The sequence below is a fragment of the Pristiophorus japonicus genome, chromosome 1, assembly GCF_044704955.1.
Source record: "Pristiophorus japonicus isolate sPriJap1 chromosome 1, sPriJap1.hap1, whole genome shotgun sequence".
NCBI classification, from domain to species: Eukaryota; Metazoa; Chordata; class Chondrichthyes; family Pristiophoridae; genus Pristiophorus; species Pristiophorus japonicus.
In genome coordinates this window covers 272,207,363-272,227,825 of record NC_091977.1, presented here as the reverse complement: position 1 = coordinate 272,227,825, position 20,463 = coordinate 272,207,363, and the positions used below count along the sequence as shown (strand labels likewise).

The 20,463-nt window shown below is 44.7% G+C and overlaps 1 protein-coding gene across 1 annotated transcript in view; it reads right to left on the bottom strand.

Annotated features, from left to right (window-relative positions):
- LOC139248267 (uncharacterized) overlaps window positions 1-20,463 on the bottom strand; it is a 151,527-nt gene that overhangs the window by 62,416 nt on the left and 68,648 nt on the right. Inside the window, exon 5 of the mRNA XM_070872075.1 lies at window positions 18,004-18,086. Within this exon, the coding sequence (XP_070728176.1) occupies window positions 18,004-18,086 (83 nt within the window). The remainder of the gene's footprint in view (window positions 1-18,003; window positions 18,087-20,463) is intronic.

Sequence of the window (20,463 nt, the reverse complement as noted above, 5' to 3'; positions counted from 1 at the left end):
ATTCAGATGCAAAAAATTTATTAAATTAACCTCTCCATAGCTTTTCCTTTTAGAAAGTCTAGAACTTCACTATCAATTGTCAACATTGTAATTTCTTTTTTAATACATACATTCTCTCTCATTTCAATTACTGTGGTTAACCTAAAATTCTGGCCAGGAGCAAATCATATAATAGAGGTTACAAAATATGTTTGGAGTTGGCACAAATTTTCATAATGTTCTCGTTTTAAGTAACTTGCTATCTTATCTTCTTACAACAGAATCGCGTTTAATCAATGCATGCTTCATCAAAACTGTTTTCACAACTTCTGCCCTGAATATCTGTCATTCCAGATTGCAAAGACCAGCTATACTACAAAGAATAGTTATCACGCTTTGGGCACTCTTATAACCTGGGTCTCGTGTGAGTGAGGCACATGAAACAGTGCCACTTTACTTGTACCCTCTGTCCTAGCAACGCTCCTGTTCCCTAGTGTGAAGCTCAGTTGCACATGCATAGGCATGTACATGCAACTGTACATGTGCTGCACACGTGGCTGTGTGGGCACAGTGCTCCTTCTGTTCTGATGAGAGCCAGAGCACCCCAATGTATACGCCGTACTTCACCGAGCTGAATCTGCTGAGTTACACCCATGAGACTGGGGGCGCAGGTTGGAACTCTTGGCAGCCAGTAGATACATAATTTTCTGGGATGCTGTGTCTGCTCTAGCCACTCCACTGGCTCTGGCGTAATTTGCTGTGTTGAGCCACTGTTTGCATGGTTCTCAATGGAGCAGCAACAGTGGAACGGGCATGCACATTTGCTGCTTTATGTCATGGTATTTGTGCCAAATTTGCACCACTATTCCATGGCTCACAATGAGAATGTAGACTGTCACAGGTAATGTGCCCCATTTACGAGCTGTGTGGGCCATTCACAATTCCATGTCTGTGCGTTTTTTCTATTTCAAAGCCAGCTCGCCAGCTGAACGGGGCCTGCAGAGCGTGGGCGGGGCTTACAGAGGGTGGGCGGGGCCTGTAGAGCGTGGGCGGGGCCTGCAGAGGGCGGGCGGGGCCTGCAGAGGGTGGGTGGCCACGCAGCTTAAAGGGAACGCTCCGTCACATGTCACTGTTCTTCCAATCAACGGAGGATTAGAATGGTGCACCAACTGCGGAGAAAAATCATCTTTTCCTGTTGTAAGAACATCACACTCAAAAACCTCTTTGCAAGGTTTGTAAAGCAGTGACGATGATAGGGCATCGACCTGAAAGATTGACTCGGTCTCTCTCTCTCTCTCTCTCCACAGATGCTGCCTGACCTGCTGCGTATTTGTGTGTGAAGTTATGAATTGATCAATCTGCAGCGATGTTCTGTTCGGAACTAGACCATTTCATTTTGGGCATGTTTTGTGCTGCGGGCCCATGGCTACTAGACTTTCCAAACTCATTTTACTGAGGGCTCTTACAGACAACAACCAGAGCAGGCTCCAGTTCCAGCACTTTAACCTGTGCCGGTCAATGACTCATTTTCCTTATTGTTAAAACGTTTGCTTCATAAATGCTCACAATACAAAGCCAAGGTGGGGCCTGCAAGGCACATGACTGCGCCTTTTTTAAATTCATTCTCAGAATGTGGGTGTCACTGGCAAGGATCGCACTCAGTGTCCATCCCTGGCTGTTTGATACAATTGAGTGGCTTTTTAGGCCACTTAACAGTCAATTATGTTGATGTGGGACTGGAGAAAACCAAAAGGACATGAGTAAACCAGCTGGATTTTTTCAACAATCCGATACCCATGCTCCAGACCCACCGCATCTCAGCACCCTCAGGCTCTATTTATTGACAATTATTGATGATATAATGATCAATAAGCTAATGAAGGTCCTTACCTCCAATGCTGAGCAGGATAAGTTACAGCAGAGTTAGAATGTACTTGGGAGTTGGGAAGGCAGGTGGCAGATGAGCAGCAATGCAACTGGACAACAGGATATTTTTTGTGATTGAGCAAGACTAAAGATTTACAGAGCAAGCCAGAACTTGCAGATTATCAATCTTGCCTCATCCATCCCTGCCTGCATCGCAGTTTGAGAGGTAGCTGAATTATGCTTTCTATAAAAATATCAAACTAATAGCCATGTTTTCCTACCTTTCCAGATGGATTTCTCCCAGTCCCGCCTCGCCCTCTCACTGGAACACCAGTCTGGTCTTGGTTTTACTCTCACTGTGTAGGCCAGGATTGAGATCCCTGAGGCTCCTAGGCTCCAGTGCATTAATCTTTATCAGCAATGTTGCACATTATCACTTTGCATAATTATTTTGTCCAGCGCATTATCGCTGGAGCTGGGGACATCCACATAATTCTTACATAGCTGAAGGGAATATGAGCTTGGAGAGGGGCATGGGAAAAAAAAATGAAGATTTCATATATCAGGCCGGTCTGTGAAGGGCTCTTGTCTGGACATAGGCAGCGTGGTTACAGGTACCCCAGGAAATAACAGCTACATCAGTAGTGCCTCACACCTGGGACCAGTGCCACTAAAGGTTCAATGATCTTCTGAGATCTGGGAAAGTGAGTATAAAACGACACTGAGCTTGATGCTACTGTGTCTGCCATCATATTTGTGCATTGCTAACCATACTCCAGCCCAAGATCCCTTGGACAATAACCCATCCCTCCCTCTCTATTGACATTATCAGGTCCCTCACCGTACTTTCCATCCCCCATACTCAGCCTCATCAGAATGCAAGGATAGCAAGTAACAGGACAAAAGGAGGCACCTTGGTATCGCCAAGCCACTCCATCAAAGTCTCCCTCCAACACTGTATCCCATTCCATTAATGATGCTCATTTCATCAGTCTCATTCAACCTTCTCTTCGTTCCCTCGTTGCAGGAAAAGATTGCGCACAATAACAGGGAGAGGGAGAGAACGGGAGGAGGTCGATGTATCATCTGACCAATGCGGAAGAGGCAGCAATGGACATAGCTGGAGGGGTGGAGGTTCCGGAAGTGGGGGATTGACAGAGGAGCTCAATAGAAGCTGGTGACAGAATTATTATTCCTGCAGTTGCATGCCTTTCATCGTTCATTCACACGGGGTGTGATGTGAACAGAGAAATGAATAGTCATGATGTGTATGATGGTATGTGCCTGCACTTGACATCTCATTTATGTAGCTCATTTCTTTACTCTCCCACAGGTCCATCTGGAGCCCAACCCCCCTCCCCCACTGACCCGGAGGAACAGCAAGACGACTCCTCAGAGGAGCCTTCTGTCTCCGAGGGTGTAGCGTCACCTCAGTCAGCGCAACCCAGCACCAGCGCAGATATGCACACCTCGGTGGGCCCATCGCCACATAGAGTAGTGTTGTCAGCTGGTGTCTCACAGATCACAAGTGAGCCACAACAGATGGTGGAGATAGTGACAGCAGTGGAAACTCCTTGTCGGAGGGTGTAGGAGGCTCCTAGCTCTACTCGGCTGCATGCAGACACTGAGCCCCGGGGGCCATCCAAGTAAAGGGCCATCCTGGAGCTGCAGAAACAAGTGCAGGAGGCTCTGACTGGTTTTGCAACCATGGTGACTACAAGTGTGAAGAGAGTGGAGGAGTCCATCTCTAACATGGCGCAGTCACTGGCAAATATAGCTTCCTCCGTGAATAGGATGGCCACCTGCATGGAGGAATCAGATCGCAAGTATAATGACAACATGGTGTCACTTCTGAATAGATGGGCTTCTATGGAGGAGAGAAACTAGAGGCTCATAGATGCGTTGTTAGGAGGGATGTCAGTATAGATGTGGGCTCTCATGGCCACACTGAAGTGCAGCGAGGTGCTCTCCAGCTACTTGCTAGCAGGGAAGTGCGGGTGGCCTATGAGACGGGTGATGGTGGGAGGGCACATGGAAGTGGGGGCTTTTCTTAAAGCGCTCCAACTTCCATTCCCTTGCCAACCCCTCGGTCAGAGCTCCAGATGCCTCCTGACATTGATGGCCAAGTCTGCCCCTGGCAGACGACTTTGGCAGGGCCCTCACAAGCTCCCAAACCCAGAGGACGACTGCCAAAGGCTTGTAAGTAGGTCAGCAGGGAAGTGAGTAGACTGCCTTTACCTTGAGGCACCCAGAATAGAAAGATCCCACACAAGAGGTCACAAGGGCCTCCTCCTCCTCCTCTCCACCCCCCCCCCCCCCACCCCAATGAGGCTCTGCACCATCGTCCTCATCGAGCGCTCGTCCTTGCTGCTGTGCTATGTTCTAGAGGTTAGAATAGAGACTAGAATAGAGACCCTGGCTAGTGCATACTGAAGAGCCCCTCCAGATTTAACCAGGCACCTGAATTGCATTTTCAGCAACCCTATAGTTTGCTCGATGATAGTTCTCGTGCTGATGAGGCTCTGTTTACACCTCTCTGCAGCCTCGTTCGCCGGTCTCCTCAAGGGTGTCATCAGCCATGTCTTGAGAGGAAAGCCCTTGTAAGGGATAGAGTTGTAGCAGGCAAGAGCAGACAGATAGGTGGTCACAACACAATGATGAAGATAGTGAACTAATCAGTATTAGGAGAGTCTGAGGAATTGGTGATGGTATGGATTATAATTGCCTATTGTATGTAACACTTGCTTATGTAGATATTCATCCTTAACCTTAGTAACACATAACAAAACAGCAGAAGTCAGCAATTACAATCTTGATTAGAAGTCTCTGAGGAAGAGATATGAAAGCCAGTCATTTGGAACAGTTACTTCAGGCATCATATAGACTATGGCAAAGTGCAAATCACGGAACAAACACAATTAACCAAAACTGAACACAATATTCCAGGTGAGGCCTCACTAAGGCCCTGTCCAATTGCAGTAAGACCTCCCTGCTTCTATATTCAAATCCCCTAGCTATGAAGGCCAACATACCATTTGCCTTCTTTACCGCCTGCTGTACCTGTGTGCCCACTTTCAGTGATTGATGAACCATGACACCCAGGATTCATTGCACCTCCCCTTTTCCTAACCTGCCGCCATTCAGATAATATTCTGCCTTCGTGTTTTTGCCCCCAAAATGGATAACCTCACATTTATCCACATTATACTGCATCTGCCATGCATTTGCCCGCTCACCTCACCTGTCCAAGTCACCCTGCAGCCTCTTAGCGTCCCCCTCACAGCTCACCCAGTTTAGTGTCATCTGCAAACTTGGAAATATTACACTCTATTCCTTCATCCAAATCGTTAATGTATATTGTAAAGAGCTGGGGTCCCAGCACTGAGCGCTGCAGCACACCACTAGTCACTGCCTGCCATTCTGAGGGGTCCAAGGGCTTGGAAACAGTACATGGAATCTGGTAGAGGGGTAAACGTACCCAGACGAAAAATGGTATGCATTAAGTTGCTGAAAAAACATAGGATAAGCTATATTTGGTGTGAATGTCTGTCTTTAAGTGAAAGTGTTCGCACAGAAGCTTTCTTGACCGTTGAATTCACAAAGGACAGCTTGTTTTTATCAAAAGATAAAGATGCAACCTTGAAACTAGACTGCTAAAAGGAAAACAAATTGAACGTCTAAATGGGAAAAAAAGTGTTTGCGATTGGCTTATGTAGTTTAAGTTAACAGTTTCATGGAGACACAAGCCCTCTGTGTAAAATGTTTGTTAGATACAAAAAATAATTTGAAGAAAGGAGATTTAAATAGAAAAGACTGGATACTAGTTGATATTGGCTGTGAAAAAGATATTGGTTTAATTGGAGGGTAATTAACCAATGAAAGCCGAATTTTCATAATGGCCACAGTGAAATTTCGGCTTTGTTTCAAAGTGTGAATATTGGAAAAGAGATAAAAGACACTCTATGTTGATAATGATTTTAAATTAGGAGAAAGTTTCACTGCAGTAAAGGAGATTTATATTTCGGGTTTGAAAACCTTTTCAAAATGGACGGTGCTTATTGAGGAAATAACAAGGGGAAAAGATCGAAGCTATGCAAACTCAGCAAAAGGAAAAAAATGGGATTTAGAAAATATGGAACCGGCAGTTTTAGCTTTTGTGCCGAGAGAAATAAAACACAAGATGTGCTCAGTGAACGGGACTTTAAAAAACAAAATGCTGGAATGTATATAGCTTGTGTGAAAATGTAAACAGTGTGACAGTTTCCCTGATTGTTTTGACTATTTACAGAGCTAAGATAAATAAGCTCTGGCCTTGAAGTCACAATTGACAGTACTTTATTTTAAATTGGATTTCAGTAAACAAAACAGTTATTAAAAATGTGTGGTCTCGTTTTAAAATCAATTAAAAAAATCTTTGGCAAGTATTTGAATTGGAAGTTTAGAAACAATTGGAGTTTAATCTAAAATGCTGTCTTTCCCGATGAGAATGTTTTATTTAAAGCTAATAATGACAGCTTTACTAATGATTTCTGCTGTTTTAACAGATTCCTAATTTCTAAGCAAGTTTGAAGGCCCAAAGACTTGGGGAAAAAATTCTGTTATCGGGAAAGGTTTAAAAAATTACGCGAAGTCACGTAATGACGTCAGGCCTTCTTACAAACCTGCAAAGGAGTTAACTCTTTCCGTTAACAGCTGTTTTATACTGGACATTATTAATTTGGGTTTTTTAATAAAAGAAATGAAACAGCAAGGATGGCAGCCAGTAGACTCACCTGACAGACAGAGGAAATGATGGGATAGTCAGAATAAGAATAGATCCTCAAACAAAACAAATTCAAGAGTTAGAAGCTAAGATAAATAAGCTGGAAGAGATAAAAGACGGGACCGGAGGGATAGTGCAGTGCACAGCTGTAGCAAAAAATGCAAACATTGGAACTCCTGAAACACGGGATGTTTAAAGACAGGCTAGGAGAAGCCCATCAAAAGATAATTAAGTTGGGAATTAGAGTGCGGGATGAAACCTTGGAGTGGAAAGAACACGTAGAGGAGTTAAAATCCCTTGAGTCCCAAAGGGAGAAGATAGCAAAGATAGCAACAGAGACGAAGGGGGAGGAGACACACCCCCGCGCAGATCCCCTGATAAGGCAGGAGGCGCAGGAAGGTGAGGCCCACAACAGGCAAAGAAGAGAGTACCCTTTTGCAGTATGTGGATGATATCCTTATTGCCTCCAGCACAGAACAACAACACATAATAGCTTTAACTATAGTGCTAGGAGCTCTACAGAATGCGGGATTAAAAATAAATCCAGGAAGGTGCAGGTAGGAAGGAGCGAAGTAACATACCTAGGATACATAATATCACAAGGGAAGAGACAGATGCCTGAGGACAGAAAGGAAGCAATCTGATCAATGCCCAGGCCAGGAACCGTGAAAGGGGTCAGGCAGGTACTAGGGCTATTCAACTGCAGAAAAAACAAGCTCTCACAAGTACTGCAGCCCTGGGATCACCAGACCAGAATAGGCCCTTCCACATCTATACCCACCACAGTAAAGATCATTACAAGGGGACAGGCATAGTAAGGCCAATTCACTAAATATATTCAAAAGGGAGTTAGATGAAGTCCTTACTACTCGGGGGATCAAGGGTTATGGTGAGAAAGCAGGAAGTGGGTACTGAAGTTTCATGTTCAGCCATGAACTCATTGAATGGCGGTGCAGGCTAGAAGGGCTGAATGGCCTGCTCCTGCACCTATTTTCTATGTTTCTATGTTTCTATGACACATACCCAACATACCTGAGTAGAATTGCTTAAACACAGGAAGGCTAAAATGCATATCCGACGCGCGAAAGGCTAGGTGGGAAGCAACCAACGGGACGGTAACAATAAAAGACAACTGTAACTGTTATGTATGCAACCCTATGTAACCAGCATTCTACCGCCACCAGAGGGCGTATCTGTTGGGAGTCCCAAGGGATCCCAGCATCCCTTGGGAGCACTGTATATAAGCAGGCCTCCCACTCTGTACCAGGACTCTGGAGTTAGAATAAAGAGACTAAGGTCACAATTACTCATGTCTACAGTACTCAGTCACATTGCTTTATTCAAGACATAACAGTAACAACCCTGCAAGATGAATCATTATGCAGGGAAAGGAACATCAGTGTAGCCCAACAGGAGAAGACAAGGGATATAGTCAGGCTAGTGAAACCCCGCTTGAGTAGGCAGACATGGATCTATATGTAGATGGGTCTCGGCGATATATCAACGGGACACCACGGACGGGATGGGCAGTGGTAGATAGCAGCGGACAGGTTAGAAGGGAAGGACGGCTAGAAGGGGGCTTATCAGCTCGAGTGGCTGAATTGGTGGCTCTCACCGAGGCTCTGAGGCTGGCTAAAGGAAAAAGAGTAAACATCTATACAGACAGTCGGTATGCTTTTCAAGTAGTGCATGATTATGTGATAGCCTGGAGCAGACGGGGATACATGACCACAGGAGGAGGGACAATTAAACATGAGGAGATTGTTAAACACCTAGTGGAAGCCTTGCTCCTACCCCAAGAGTATGTGATAATAAAGGTCAAAGCGCACATAAAAATTACCGAACAACATCAACAGGGAAACGCATGGGCAGACGAGGCAGCCAAGTGAGTGGCAGAGACAGGTGCACTAGCCGGGGAAGCCCAGGTCAGAGCACGTACAATCGGGCCTGAGGAAGTAAACGTGCTTAAGTTACAGGGGGAAGCCACTCCACAGGAAAAGGAGATGTGGGAGCAGAGAGGGGCCCAACAAGGGACCAATGGGATATGGGGAATGTGTGGCCCCGGAATGTATCCAGGGGAGCCTGGTAAAATTATACCATGGGTATGTCCATACAGGTAGAGCCAACATGATAAGCTCGATGTCCAGATGCTGGTGGTGGAGAGATATAGAGGACCACTGAAGAAGGTGCGTGATATGCACAAAATACAACCCAGGGGGGAAAGTAAAGGTCAGAATGAGACATCAACCCCGACAGAAAGGATCCTGGGAAAACTTGCTGATAGATTTTACTGGACCGTTACCCAGCAACAAAGGGAAGACATACTGCCCAGTTGTAATATCTCAATAGGGAATGCCACTGCAGCTGGACTCAGATCAAGGTACACACTTCACAGAGAAGATAATGAAACAGGCCTGCGCTTTACTAGGGGTCAGGCAAAAATATCCCATTTCATCGGGAGTCTTCCAGATTGGGGGGACGAATGAATAGGACCTTAAAAGCGGCCCTAGCCAAAGCAATCGAAGAGACTGGCAAGGAATGGGTAGACAGGTTACCCGAGTACTGATGAAGCTCAGGGCAACCCCTAGTCGGACGACAGGACCGACACCCTTTGAACCAATGAGACTGCCAGAAGTCTTGGTTACAGGAATCGAGGACGAAGGATCTTATAAAGACAGGATACGGAGGTTTGTGATGGAACTTTGTAAGCAGTTAAATAATTTAAAGGCACAGGCTAGAGATCACAAGTAATCAAGGACTTAGAGAACGACACTAAAGACATCATCATAGGTGGTCCCTTGAAATGAGGATGACTTGCTTCCACGCCAAAAAAAGGACGAGTTCACAGGTGTTTCAATGAAGGACCCGAACTACATCCTGAAGGGTGGAAGATGCCTGTGCATGCATTTTTTTTTAAACGTGAGGTGGCCGTTGCACACCAGCCACCACACGGGCTTGACAGAGTTAAGTCTTGGTCCAGTGGCAAGGATTACCCAAGACAACTGGAGACCAGCTCTGCTGCACGGACCTAGTGCACACACGTCTCGCAGTGTGGGGTGGTCCGTGCTGCCCCTGGGCCCCTGGCCCCGAACTCACGCCTTCCCTGCGCCCCTAAAGAACAGAAGGTCCAAATACCCAAAAGGGACCAATCAGGTGATGGTGAGGATGGTAAGGGGCATGTGCGCCTGCGTAGTTATAAGGGTATCGGCAAGTGGAAACACTAGACCCAGTTATAAAAGCATGGTCATTAACTAACTGGTGACAACCAGGAAATATTGTTTTTTGCAGGACTCTGGTGCTCGTGGGAACAACATGGGGTAACGCAACCTCATATCAAGGAAAACAGGCTGAGGGACAGCAAGGCCTGTATTACAGGGACTCGGGCGACATTAGTTGTGATAAAGAATCAAAAACACTGATGACGACGGACGGATGATGACGAAACAACGTTGGGGATGGGCCAGTAATACGGGACCAATAATTAGTGGGAATAAGACCACGGTGTGTTTTATAATCAGGAGGGACAGAGGTACTGCCCCGGGGGAAGGGGGGTGCAGATTTCACTCACTATCTATGAATGGTGGTGGAGGGGTATCTCCCGAGATAGACCCACCACCACGGCCCCACCCACTACTTTAACAACAGTGAGCACTACCAGGGCCCCGACCACCACACCCCCAGCGCCACAAACGTATCCATCCATAAACTCTGGGGAAAAAGGGGAATTGATAAGGCAGACCAAGGATAAGATACACTTCGGGGTACGTCAGCAAATAATTACTGTATTCCTAAATAACCATCCCCAACTTCTGGGTTAAACACTATAAGCCTGTACAGAAACCTGACCCTGTGAGCACTTAAAGGCCCTGAATCAAAAACCATGAAGTTTAATGTGGAAAGAGGGTCAGGTAAAAAGTGGACCGGGGATAAAGAGAGATACTAGAAATGGTACGTGACGGTATACGTGGCGGGAGTTGCGACGGTAAACACTATAGATGATTGAGTTGACGCCCTAACACGAACCTTACAGGAATAGTTGGAGAGAAATGTAGGACCATGACAATCCAGAAATGTAACTGAAGAGAACAACAGTACTAAGAGTCTCAGCAAAGATGATTGTTATAAAAATAACCAAGTGCTTTATGTCGAGATCCACTACAAATGATCAAAGATGACTGTGGATATAACCAAGTGGACGGGTGCACCTTGAGTATCACCCCCCTAACACAGGACTACTAAATTATCGCTGTTCCACGAGGAAATAGAGATTGATGTTTGAGCACCACGGCAACTGAAATGAAGAAAGGAACACCTCATGCACCATTATGGATACTGACTACTGCTTTACTCCGCTTGACGAGACAGATATAAACAGGTTTGTTATAACCCCTGAACTAAAGGGGAAACCATTGATGGGACAATGATAGACATTAGCTGAGGAGGTTATGCGAAGGCCATCGGGCCGCAAGAAAAACCAATACGCGAACTGAATGAGGAACAAACTCGACCAAATTGGACACCATTCGACAACATCGAGGATACCCCAGGTGGAGGAAAGATAGAAGAAACAGAGGATACCCCAGGCGGGGCATAATTCAAACACCGAGAAAATGTTGGCTAAAAAGGACTTATACACGAACTCTGCTGGTCTAAATGTACTGGTTGTAGTGCAAGGGAACTCATCTTGCTAGTATTATCCTGTAAAAAGATGTAACCAACATAAAAGGCAGGCCCTAGCTGTACTATCGTTAAAACATTCAATAAAGGGAAATTAGATAGTCCAGCAGAAAGGACTTACTTAGTATAACCTTGATGTGAAAGCCACTAAGTAGATCCTGCAGCTCGGGAAGTAGCGCTACCCAAGGGAAAGGACAACCCTGGAAGCTCATCCGTGAGGAATTAATTGGGAAATGGCCTATCTTGGGCAAATAGCCAAGGGCCATTCGGGGGGAATTGTAAGGGATAGAGTTATAGCAGGCAAAGAGCAGACAGATAGGTGGTCACAACACAATGCTGAAGATAGTGAACTTGATCAGTATTAGGAGGGTCTGAGGAATCGGTGATGGTATGGATTATAATTGCCTATTGTATGTAACAGTTGCTTATGTAGGTATTCATCCTTAACCTTAGTAACACATAAAAAAACAGCAGAAGTCAGCAGTTACAATTTTGATTAGAAGTCTCTGAGGAAGCGATAAGAAAGCCAGTAATTTGGAACAGTTACTTCAGGCGTCATATAGACTATGGCAAAGTGCAAACCACGGAACAAACAATACCCTGTACAGTTCCAGCAGGACCTCCCTGCTTTTGTACTCCATCCCTCTCACAATGAAGGCCAACATTCCACTCACCTTCCTGATTACCTGCTGCACCTGCAAACTAACTTTTTGGGATTCTTGCACAAGGACTCCCGCGTCCCTCTGCACCGCAGCATGTTGTAATTTCTCCCCATTCAAATAATATTCCCTTTTACTGGTTTTTTTCCCCAAGGTGGATGACCTCACATTTTCCGACATTGTATTCCATCTGCCAAACCTTAGCCCATTCGCTTAACCTATCTAAATCTCTTTGCAGCCTCTCTGTGTCCTCTACACAACCCGCTTTCCCACTAATCTTTGTGTCATCTGCAAATTTTGTTACACTACACTCTGTCCCCTCTTCCAGGTCATCTATGTATATTGTAAACAGTTGTGGTCCCAGCACCGATCCCTGTGGCACACCACTAACCACCGATTTCCAACCCGAAAAGGACCCATTTATCCCGACTCTCTGCTTTCTGTTAGCCAGCCAATTCTCGATCCATGCTAATACATTTCCTCTGACTCCGCATACCTTTAACTTCTGCAGTAACCTTTTGTGTGGCACCTTATCGAATGCCTTTTGGAAATCTAAATACACCACATCCATCGGTACACCTCTATCCACCATGCTCGTTATATCCTCAAAGAATTCCAGTAAATTAGTTAAACATGATTTCCCCTTCATGAATCCATGTTGCGTCTGCTTGATTGCACTATTCCTATCAGGATGTCCCGCTATTTCTTCCTTAATGATAGCTTCAAGCATTTTCCCCACTACAGATGTTAAACTAACCGGACTATAGTTACCTGCCTTTTGTCTGCCCGCTTTTTTAAACAGAGGCGTTACATTAGCTGCTTTCCAATCTGCTGGTACCTCCCCAGAGTCCAGAGAATTTTGGTAGATTATAACGAATGCATACGCTATAACTTCCGCCATCTCTTTTAATACCCTGGGATGCAGTTCATCAGGACCAGGGGACTTATCTACCTTGAGTCCCATTAGCCTGCCCAGCACTATCTCCCTAGTGATAGTGATTGTCTCAAGGTCCTCCCTTCCCACATTCCCGTGACCAGCAATTTTTGGCATGGTTTTTGTGTCTTCCACTGTGAAGACCGAAGCAAAATAATTGTTTAAGGTCTCAGCCATTTCCACATTTCCCATTATTAAATCCCCCTTCTCATCTTCTAAGGGACCAACATTTACTTTAGTCACTCTTTTCCGTTTTATATATCTGTAAAAGCTTTTACTATCTGTTTTTATGTTTTGCGCAAGTTTACTTTTGTAATCTATCTTTCCTTTCTTTATTGCTTTCTTAGTCATTCTTTGCTGTCGTTTAAAATTTTCCCAATCTTCTAGTTTCCCACTAACCTTGGCCACCTTATACGCATTGGTTTTTAATTTGATACTCTCCTTTATTTCCTTGGTTATCCACGGCTGTTTATCCCTTCTCTTACCACCCTTCTTTTTCACTGGAATATATTTTTGTTGAGCACTATGAAAGAGCTCCTTAAAAGTCCTCCACTGTTCCTCAATTGTGCCACCATTTAGTCTGTGTTCCCAGTCTACTTTAGCTAACTCTGCCCTCATCCCACTGTAGTCCCCTTTGTTTAAGCATAGTACGCTCGTTTGAGACACTACTTCCTCACCCTCAATCTGTATTACAAATTCAACCATACTGTGATCACTCATTCCGAGAGGATCTTTTACTATGAGGTCGTTTATTATTCCTGTCTCATTACACAGGACCAGATCTAAGATAGCTTGCTCCCTTGTAGGTTCTGTAACATACTGTTCTAGGAAACAATCCCGTATGCATTCTATGAATTCCTCCTCCAGGCTACCCCATGCGATTTGATTTGACCAATCGATATGTAGGTTAAAATCCCCCATGATTACTGCCGTTCCTTTTTCACATGCCTCTATTATTCCTTGATTATTGTCCGCCCCACCGTGAAGTTATTATTTGGGGGCCTATAAACTACGCCCACCATTGACTTTTTCCCCTTACTATCTCTAATCTCCACCCACAATGATTCAACATTTTGTTCATTCGAGCCAATATCATCTCTCACAACTGCCCTGATATCATCCTTTATTAACAGAGCTACCCACCTCCTTTCCCTTCTTGTCTATCCTTCCGAATTGTCAGATACCCCTGTATGTTTAATTCCCAGTCTTGGCCACCCTGCAACCACGTTTCTGTAATGGCCACCAAACCATACCCATTTGTAATGATTTGTGCTGTCAAATGCTGCATGCGTTTAGGTCTTCACGAAGGAAGACACAAATAACCTTCCGGAAATACTAGGGGACCGAGGGTCTAGCGAGGAAGAGGAACTGAAGGGAATCCTTATTAGTCAGGAAATTGTGTCAGGGAAATTGATGGGATTGAAGGCCGAAAAATTCACAGGGCCTGAATGTCTGCATCACACAGTGCTTAAGGAAGTGGCCCTAGAAATAGTGGATGCATTGGTGATCATTTTCCAACATTCTATAGACTCTGGATCAATTCCTATGGCTTGGAGGGTAGCTGATGTAACACAACTTTTTAAAAAAGGAGGGAGAGAGAAAACAGGGAATTATAGACCGGTTAGCTTGACATAGGTGGTGGGCAAAATGTTGGAATCAATTATTAAAGATGAAATAGCAGAACATTTGGAAAGCAGTGACAGGATCGGTCCAAGTCAGCATGGATTTATGAAAGGGAATTTTTTGAGGATGTAACTAATAGAGTGGACAGGGGAGAACCAGTGGATATGGTGTATTTGGACTTTCAAAATACTTTTGACAAGGTCCCACACAAAGAGATTAATGTGCAAAATTAAAACACATGGTATTGGGGGTCATGGATTGACGTGGATAGAGAACTGGTTGGCAGACAGGAAGCAGAGAGTCGGGATAAACGGGTCCTTTTCAGAGTGGCAGGCAGTGACTAGTGGAGTGCCGCAGGGCTCAGTGCTGGGACCCCAGCTATTTACAATATACATTAATGATTTAGATGAAGGAATTGAAAGTAATATCTCCAAGTTTGTAGATGAAACTAAGCTGGGTGGCGGTGTGAACTGTGAGGAGGATGCTAAGAGGCTGCAGGGTGACTTGGACAGGTTAGGTGAGTGGGCAAATGCATGGCAGATGCAGTATAATGTGGGGGCAAAAACAGGAAGGCAGAATATTATCTGAATGGTGACAGATTAGGAAAAGAGGAGGTGCAACGAGATCTGGGTGTCATGGTACATCAGTCATTGAAAGTTGGCAAGCAGGTACAGCAGGCAGTGAAGGCGGCAAATGGAATGTTGGCCTTCATAGCTAGAGGATTTGAGTATCGGAGCAGGGAGATCTTACTGCAGTTATACAGGGCCTTGGTGAGGCCACATCTGGAACATTGTGTTCAGTTTTGGTCTCCTAATCTGAGGAAGGACGTTCTTGCTATTGAGGGAGTTCACCAGAGTAATTCTAGGGATGGCTGGACTGACATATGAGGAGAGACTAGATCAACTGGGCCTGTATTCACTGGAGTTTAGAAGAATGAGAGGGGATCTCATAGAACCTACAAAATTCTGATGGGATTGGACAGGTTAGAGGCAGGAAGAATGTTCCCGATGCTGGGGAAGTCCAGAACCAGGGGTCACAGTCTAAAGATAAGGGGTAAGCCATTTAGGACCCAGATGAGGAGAAACTGCTTCACTCAGAGAGTTGTTAACCTGTGGAATTCTCTACCGCAGAAAGTTGTTGAGGCCAGTTTGTTAGATATTTTCAAAAGGGAGTTAGATATGGCCCTTACGGCTAAAGTGATCAAGGGGAATGGAGAGAAAGCAGGCAAGGGGTACAGAATGGCCGAATGGCCTACTCCTGCACCTATTTTCTATGTTTCTATATGGCCCCTCGAGCTCGCTCTGCCATTCAATGAGATCATGGCTGATCTGATCATGGACTGAGCTCCACTTCCCTGCCCGCTCCCCATAACCTTTATCCCCTTATCGATTAAGAAACCGTCTATTTCTGTCTTAAATTTATTCAATGTCCCAGCTTCCACAGCTCTCTAAGGCAGCAAATTCCAGATTCACAACCCTCTGAGAGAAGTAATTTCTCCTCATCTCAGTTTTAATTGGGCGGCCCCTTATTCTAAGATCATGCCCTCTAGTTCGAGTCTCCTCCATCAGTGGAAACATCCTCTCTGCATCCACCCTGTCAAGCCCCCTCATAATCTTATACGTCTCGATAAGATCACCTCTCATTCTTCTGAATTCCAATGAGTAGAGGTCCAACCTCCTCAACCTTTCCTGATAAGTCAATTCCCTCATCTCCGGAATCAACCGAGTGAACCTTCCATGAACTGCCTCCAAAGCAAGTATATCCTTTCGTAAATATTGAAACTAAAACTGCACGCAGTATTCCAGGTGTGGCCTCACCAATACCTTACATAGCTGTTGTAAGACTTCCCAGCTTTTATATTCCATCCCCTTTGCAATAAAGGCTAAGATACCATTGGCCTTCCTGATCACTTGCTGTACCTGCATACTATCCTTTTGTGTTTCATGCACAAGTACCTCCAGATCCCGCTGTACTGCGGCACTTTGCAATTTTTCTCCATTTAAATAATAACTTGCTCTTTGATTTTTTTCTGCCAAAGTGCATGACCTCACACTTTCCGACATTATACTCCATCTGCCATATTTTTGCCCACTCACTTAGCCTATGTCCTTTTGCAGATATTTTGTGTCCTCCTCACTCATTGCTTTTCCTCCCATCTTTGTATCGTCAGCAAACTTGGCTATGTTACACTCAGTCCCTTCTTCCAAGTCATTAATATAGATTGTAAATAGTTGGGGTCCCAGCACTGATCCCTGCGGCACCCCACTAGTTACTGATTGCCAACCAGAGAGTGAACCATTTATCCCGACTCTCTGTTCTCTGTCAGTTAACCAATCCTCTATTCATGCTAATATTTTACCCTCAACCTCGTGAACTTTTATCTTGTGCGGTAACCTTTTATGTGGCACCTTGTCAAATGCCTTCTGGAAGTCCAAATACATCACATCCACTGGTTCCCCTTTATCCACCCTGTTCGATACATCCTCAAAGAACTCCAGCAAATTTGTCAAACGTGACTTCTCCTTCATAAATCCATGCTGACTCTGCCTGACCCAATTTTGCTTTTCCAAATGTCCTGCTACTACTTCTTTAATAATGGACTCCAACATTTTCCCAACCACAGATGTTAGGCTAACTGGTCTATAGTTTCCTGCTTTTTGTCTGTCTCCTTTTTTAAATAGGGGTGTTATATTTGCAGTTTTCCAATCTGCTGGGACCTCCCCAGAACCCAGGGAATTTTGGTAAATTACAACCAATGCATCCACAATCCCTGCCGCTACTTTTCTTAAGACCCTAGGATACAGGGGATTTATCTGCCTTTCATCCCATTATCTTACTGAGTACCACCTCCTTAGTTATTATGATTGTGTTAAGTTCCTCCCCTCCTATAGCCCTGAGACTATTCACTGTTAGTGTCTTCTATCATAAAGACTGATACAAAATATTTGTTCAGAGTTTCTGCCATCTTTATGTTCCCCATTACTAATTCCCCGGTCTCATTCTCTAAGGGACCAACATTTACTTTAGCCACCCTTTTCCTTTTTATATACCTATAGAAACTCTTGCAATCTGTTCTTATATTTTGCGCTAGTTTACTTTCAAGGGAACTTTGGCAGAAAAAATCAAGGGGCAAGGGAATATATGTCGCTGACAATCCACAGGGCAACAAATACCCTATAACTGATCTCAGCAGTACAAATGTTTACAGCAATTAGCTTTAAAGGGACACATCAGATTGCATACAGCCCCATTCCATCGGCAGAATAGTAGCTTGCATGCTACAAGTCTTTCTCTACATGGTGCAATGCAATTGTCGTTGTAAAATAGCAAATTCTTCAATGTATCACGGGAAACCCATGGGAGCTCTACTACTACTGTTAAAGCACACTTCAGTCAAGCATTTCAATTTGACCTTTCACAACTTCACAAGCCAGATTCTGATTTTGTTACTCGAGTACTCGGACACCAATGGTGTGTGTGCGACTTTGCTAATCACCACTTACCTGACTTGGGAGATGCTCTCATTAATGAAGAAGTGTTCGTCCACAGCTGCACTCAGGTGGGCTGGATTGCTCAACAGGTATTTCTACAGAGCAGAAAATAATTGATCATGTCAAGAGTGTTCATCCGTTTAGTTGCTGAAACTGTTTTAATAAGCTTTTGAAAAGCCAAAGAAAAGGTTGTGTGCGTGTGGGAAAGAAGTTGAAAGAGTTTGTGTTCAAAAGGAGCACAATTGGTTCGAGTGGTCCTGAGTGAGGCTGAGCAATCAACACACGTGCTCCACATGCTCCACGTGCTCCACGTGCTCTGGAAGGGAACTTGTGCCTGATGGGGAAATGTAAACTCAGCCTCATGGTACTGGGATATCAGAGACAGTCCAAGGCACAAAGGGCACTCCATTTGCCAGCATACCATGTTCTCCAGTGTACTACACTACACAGGGACAGCACAGTTACCATCTATCCATCTACTGTTTACTGTACCTTTGCTGAAGAAAGGGTGGATATTTGAATCCAATCAAACAACACTGTTTTGATTTTTAATTTTACCCTCCTTAAAGCCACCTGTTTAATATTTAATCAGGATTTTACAGAGCCTGCTCCTGAGCCCTTTCATTGCACAGGTTCCCACGTGCCCGAGGATGTATTTATCCTCTTGGCTCACTCATGGTTTCATCTGTCATGGAGACAACAGTAAATCTTACTGAAATCCAGTAGTCTTGCTTTTACAATTATTAAAGGAATTCATGAAGTGTGTAAGAAATCTGGACTTTATTTGTGTACAAATACATGGCACAATAATGAAATTAAATGAAAAGCATGTAATGTCTGTTATTAAAACCGCGATCTGCCAGCTCTGTTCCCCACACACCAAATAAATTCACATTTTTATCAACATCGCCGTTTTCTGGAAAACTACTCAAAAGACAGAGTCAAGTAGTTCCCTCATGTCTCAGACAGCCATTAACTGTATAGCGTTGAACTGTGTCCCAGACTAGGTGCTCCCGTTTTTTCTCTCTGATTCTCAAACACATTATTGCCTCAGAGTTGTGTCAATTTCCCTCAAACCTCACTGCTCGAACCCCCGCAGCCTGGCTTCTGCTCTTCACATCACACTGAGACGGCCCTGGCCAAAGGCATTGGGCTGAATTTTCCCCATCATTCTGCACCGTTTTTTGGCCTACGCTGTTTTTTTTTGGAGCAGACTAAAATCTGCAAGTTTTGTCAAAGTTTCTGTGCCATTCTAAACTACTTACGTCCAATTTTTTTAGTTCCCGATTTTTTGACGTCACTGGGGGCGGAACCTGCCATTTCTGGCCATTTAAGTGAGTTTGGCCAAGTACGATTTTTTCTAAAACGGCGCAGTGCACCGTTTGGAAAAACCTTACCTACACTTAACAAAATCGACACAGAGAAGAAAAAATCAGTGGCGAGATGATGCCATTGTTTCAGCGGGACTTAAGAGATGGCATCAGGTTGGGAGGCCATCACGTGGTCATGGTTTGAGTTTACAAAGAGACAAATCAATTTTTAAAAATTAGGCTCTTGGAATGTTTACACCTGTTATAAAAATAGAAGTTCTTGGGGAAAGAAAAATCAGCAATGACACTACAGGATAAATTCAGTGTCCCTCGTTACCCTGGCAACCTCAGTTTGGCGCAGGCCTTAAACTCCACTGACAGAGATTTCGGACAATCTGCACCACTCCAAAATGAAAGGTTATGCCGGCGAAACTTGCAACTTTTTTTTTGGCACAGTCGGGCCATTAAAAAAATCAGATGTACCTCGATAACTGCACCAAAAATCGGCAATGTGGAATTTTAGGCCCATGATTAACATCATTGGTCATTGTGGCCTGTTTGCATTATCCTTTCTCTACCTCTGCAAATGTCTTCTATTTTCCAGTTCCATGGGACTGCCCTTGCCCTTCCTATTTCTTCAAATGTAGCCAATGCACCTCCAGCAACAACTTCGCTTCCCACTCCATCACCTCTGCAATCTCAAAACGATCACCCTCCGTCCATCTCCTCTTCCTCATTCACAAGCTTCCCCTTGGTCACGCAGTAACAGGAATAGAGTCAGCTTTCATATGTGTGCTGATGGTACAGCTCCAACTCATTCCATCCCAGGACCAATTGGTGCTGTTAGACTGCCTGTCTGACACTGATCCAAGGTCCGGATTGATGGGAGGTGGAGAAAGAACAGGTCTGGGTTGGTGGTATTGATTGCTATCCAGGTGCCCTTTGCTGGAGCTGCACATTTACGGGTGCTGGCTGGGGAGGAGCAAGCTCAGCTGTGAAGGTCCCTATTGCAGAACAGCACAAAGACCCCCATTGCCAGGGCTCATGAATGGCGACTTCAACAAGATTCTGGGAAGCTGCTGGGGCACCTGTGGATCTTTGTCCCAGCATGACTCACCTCGAGGGGGAGGGAGATAGAGGGAAAAATTCAGGAGGGGAGTGA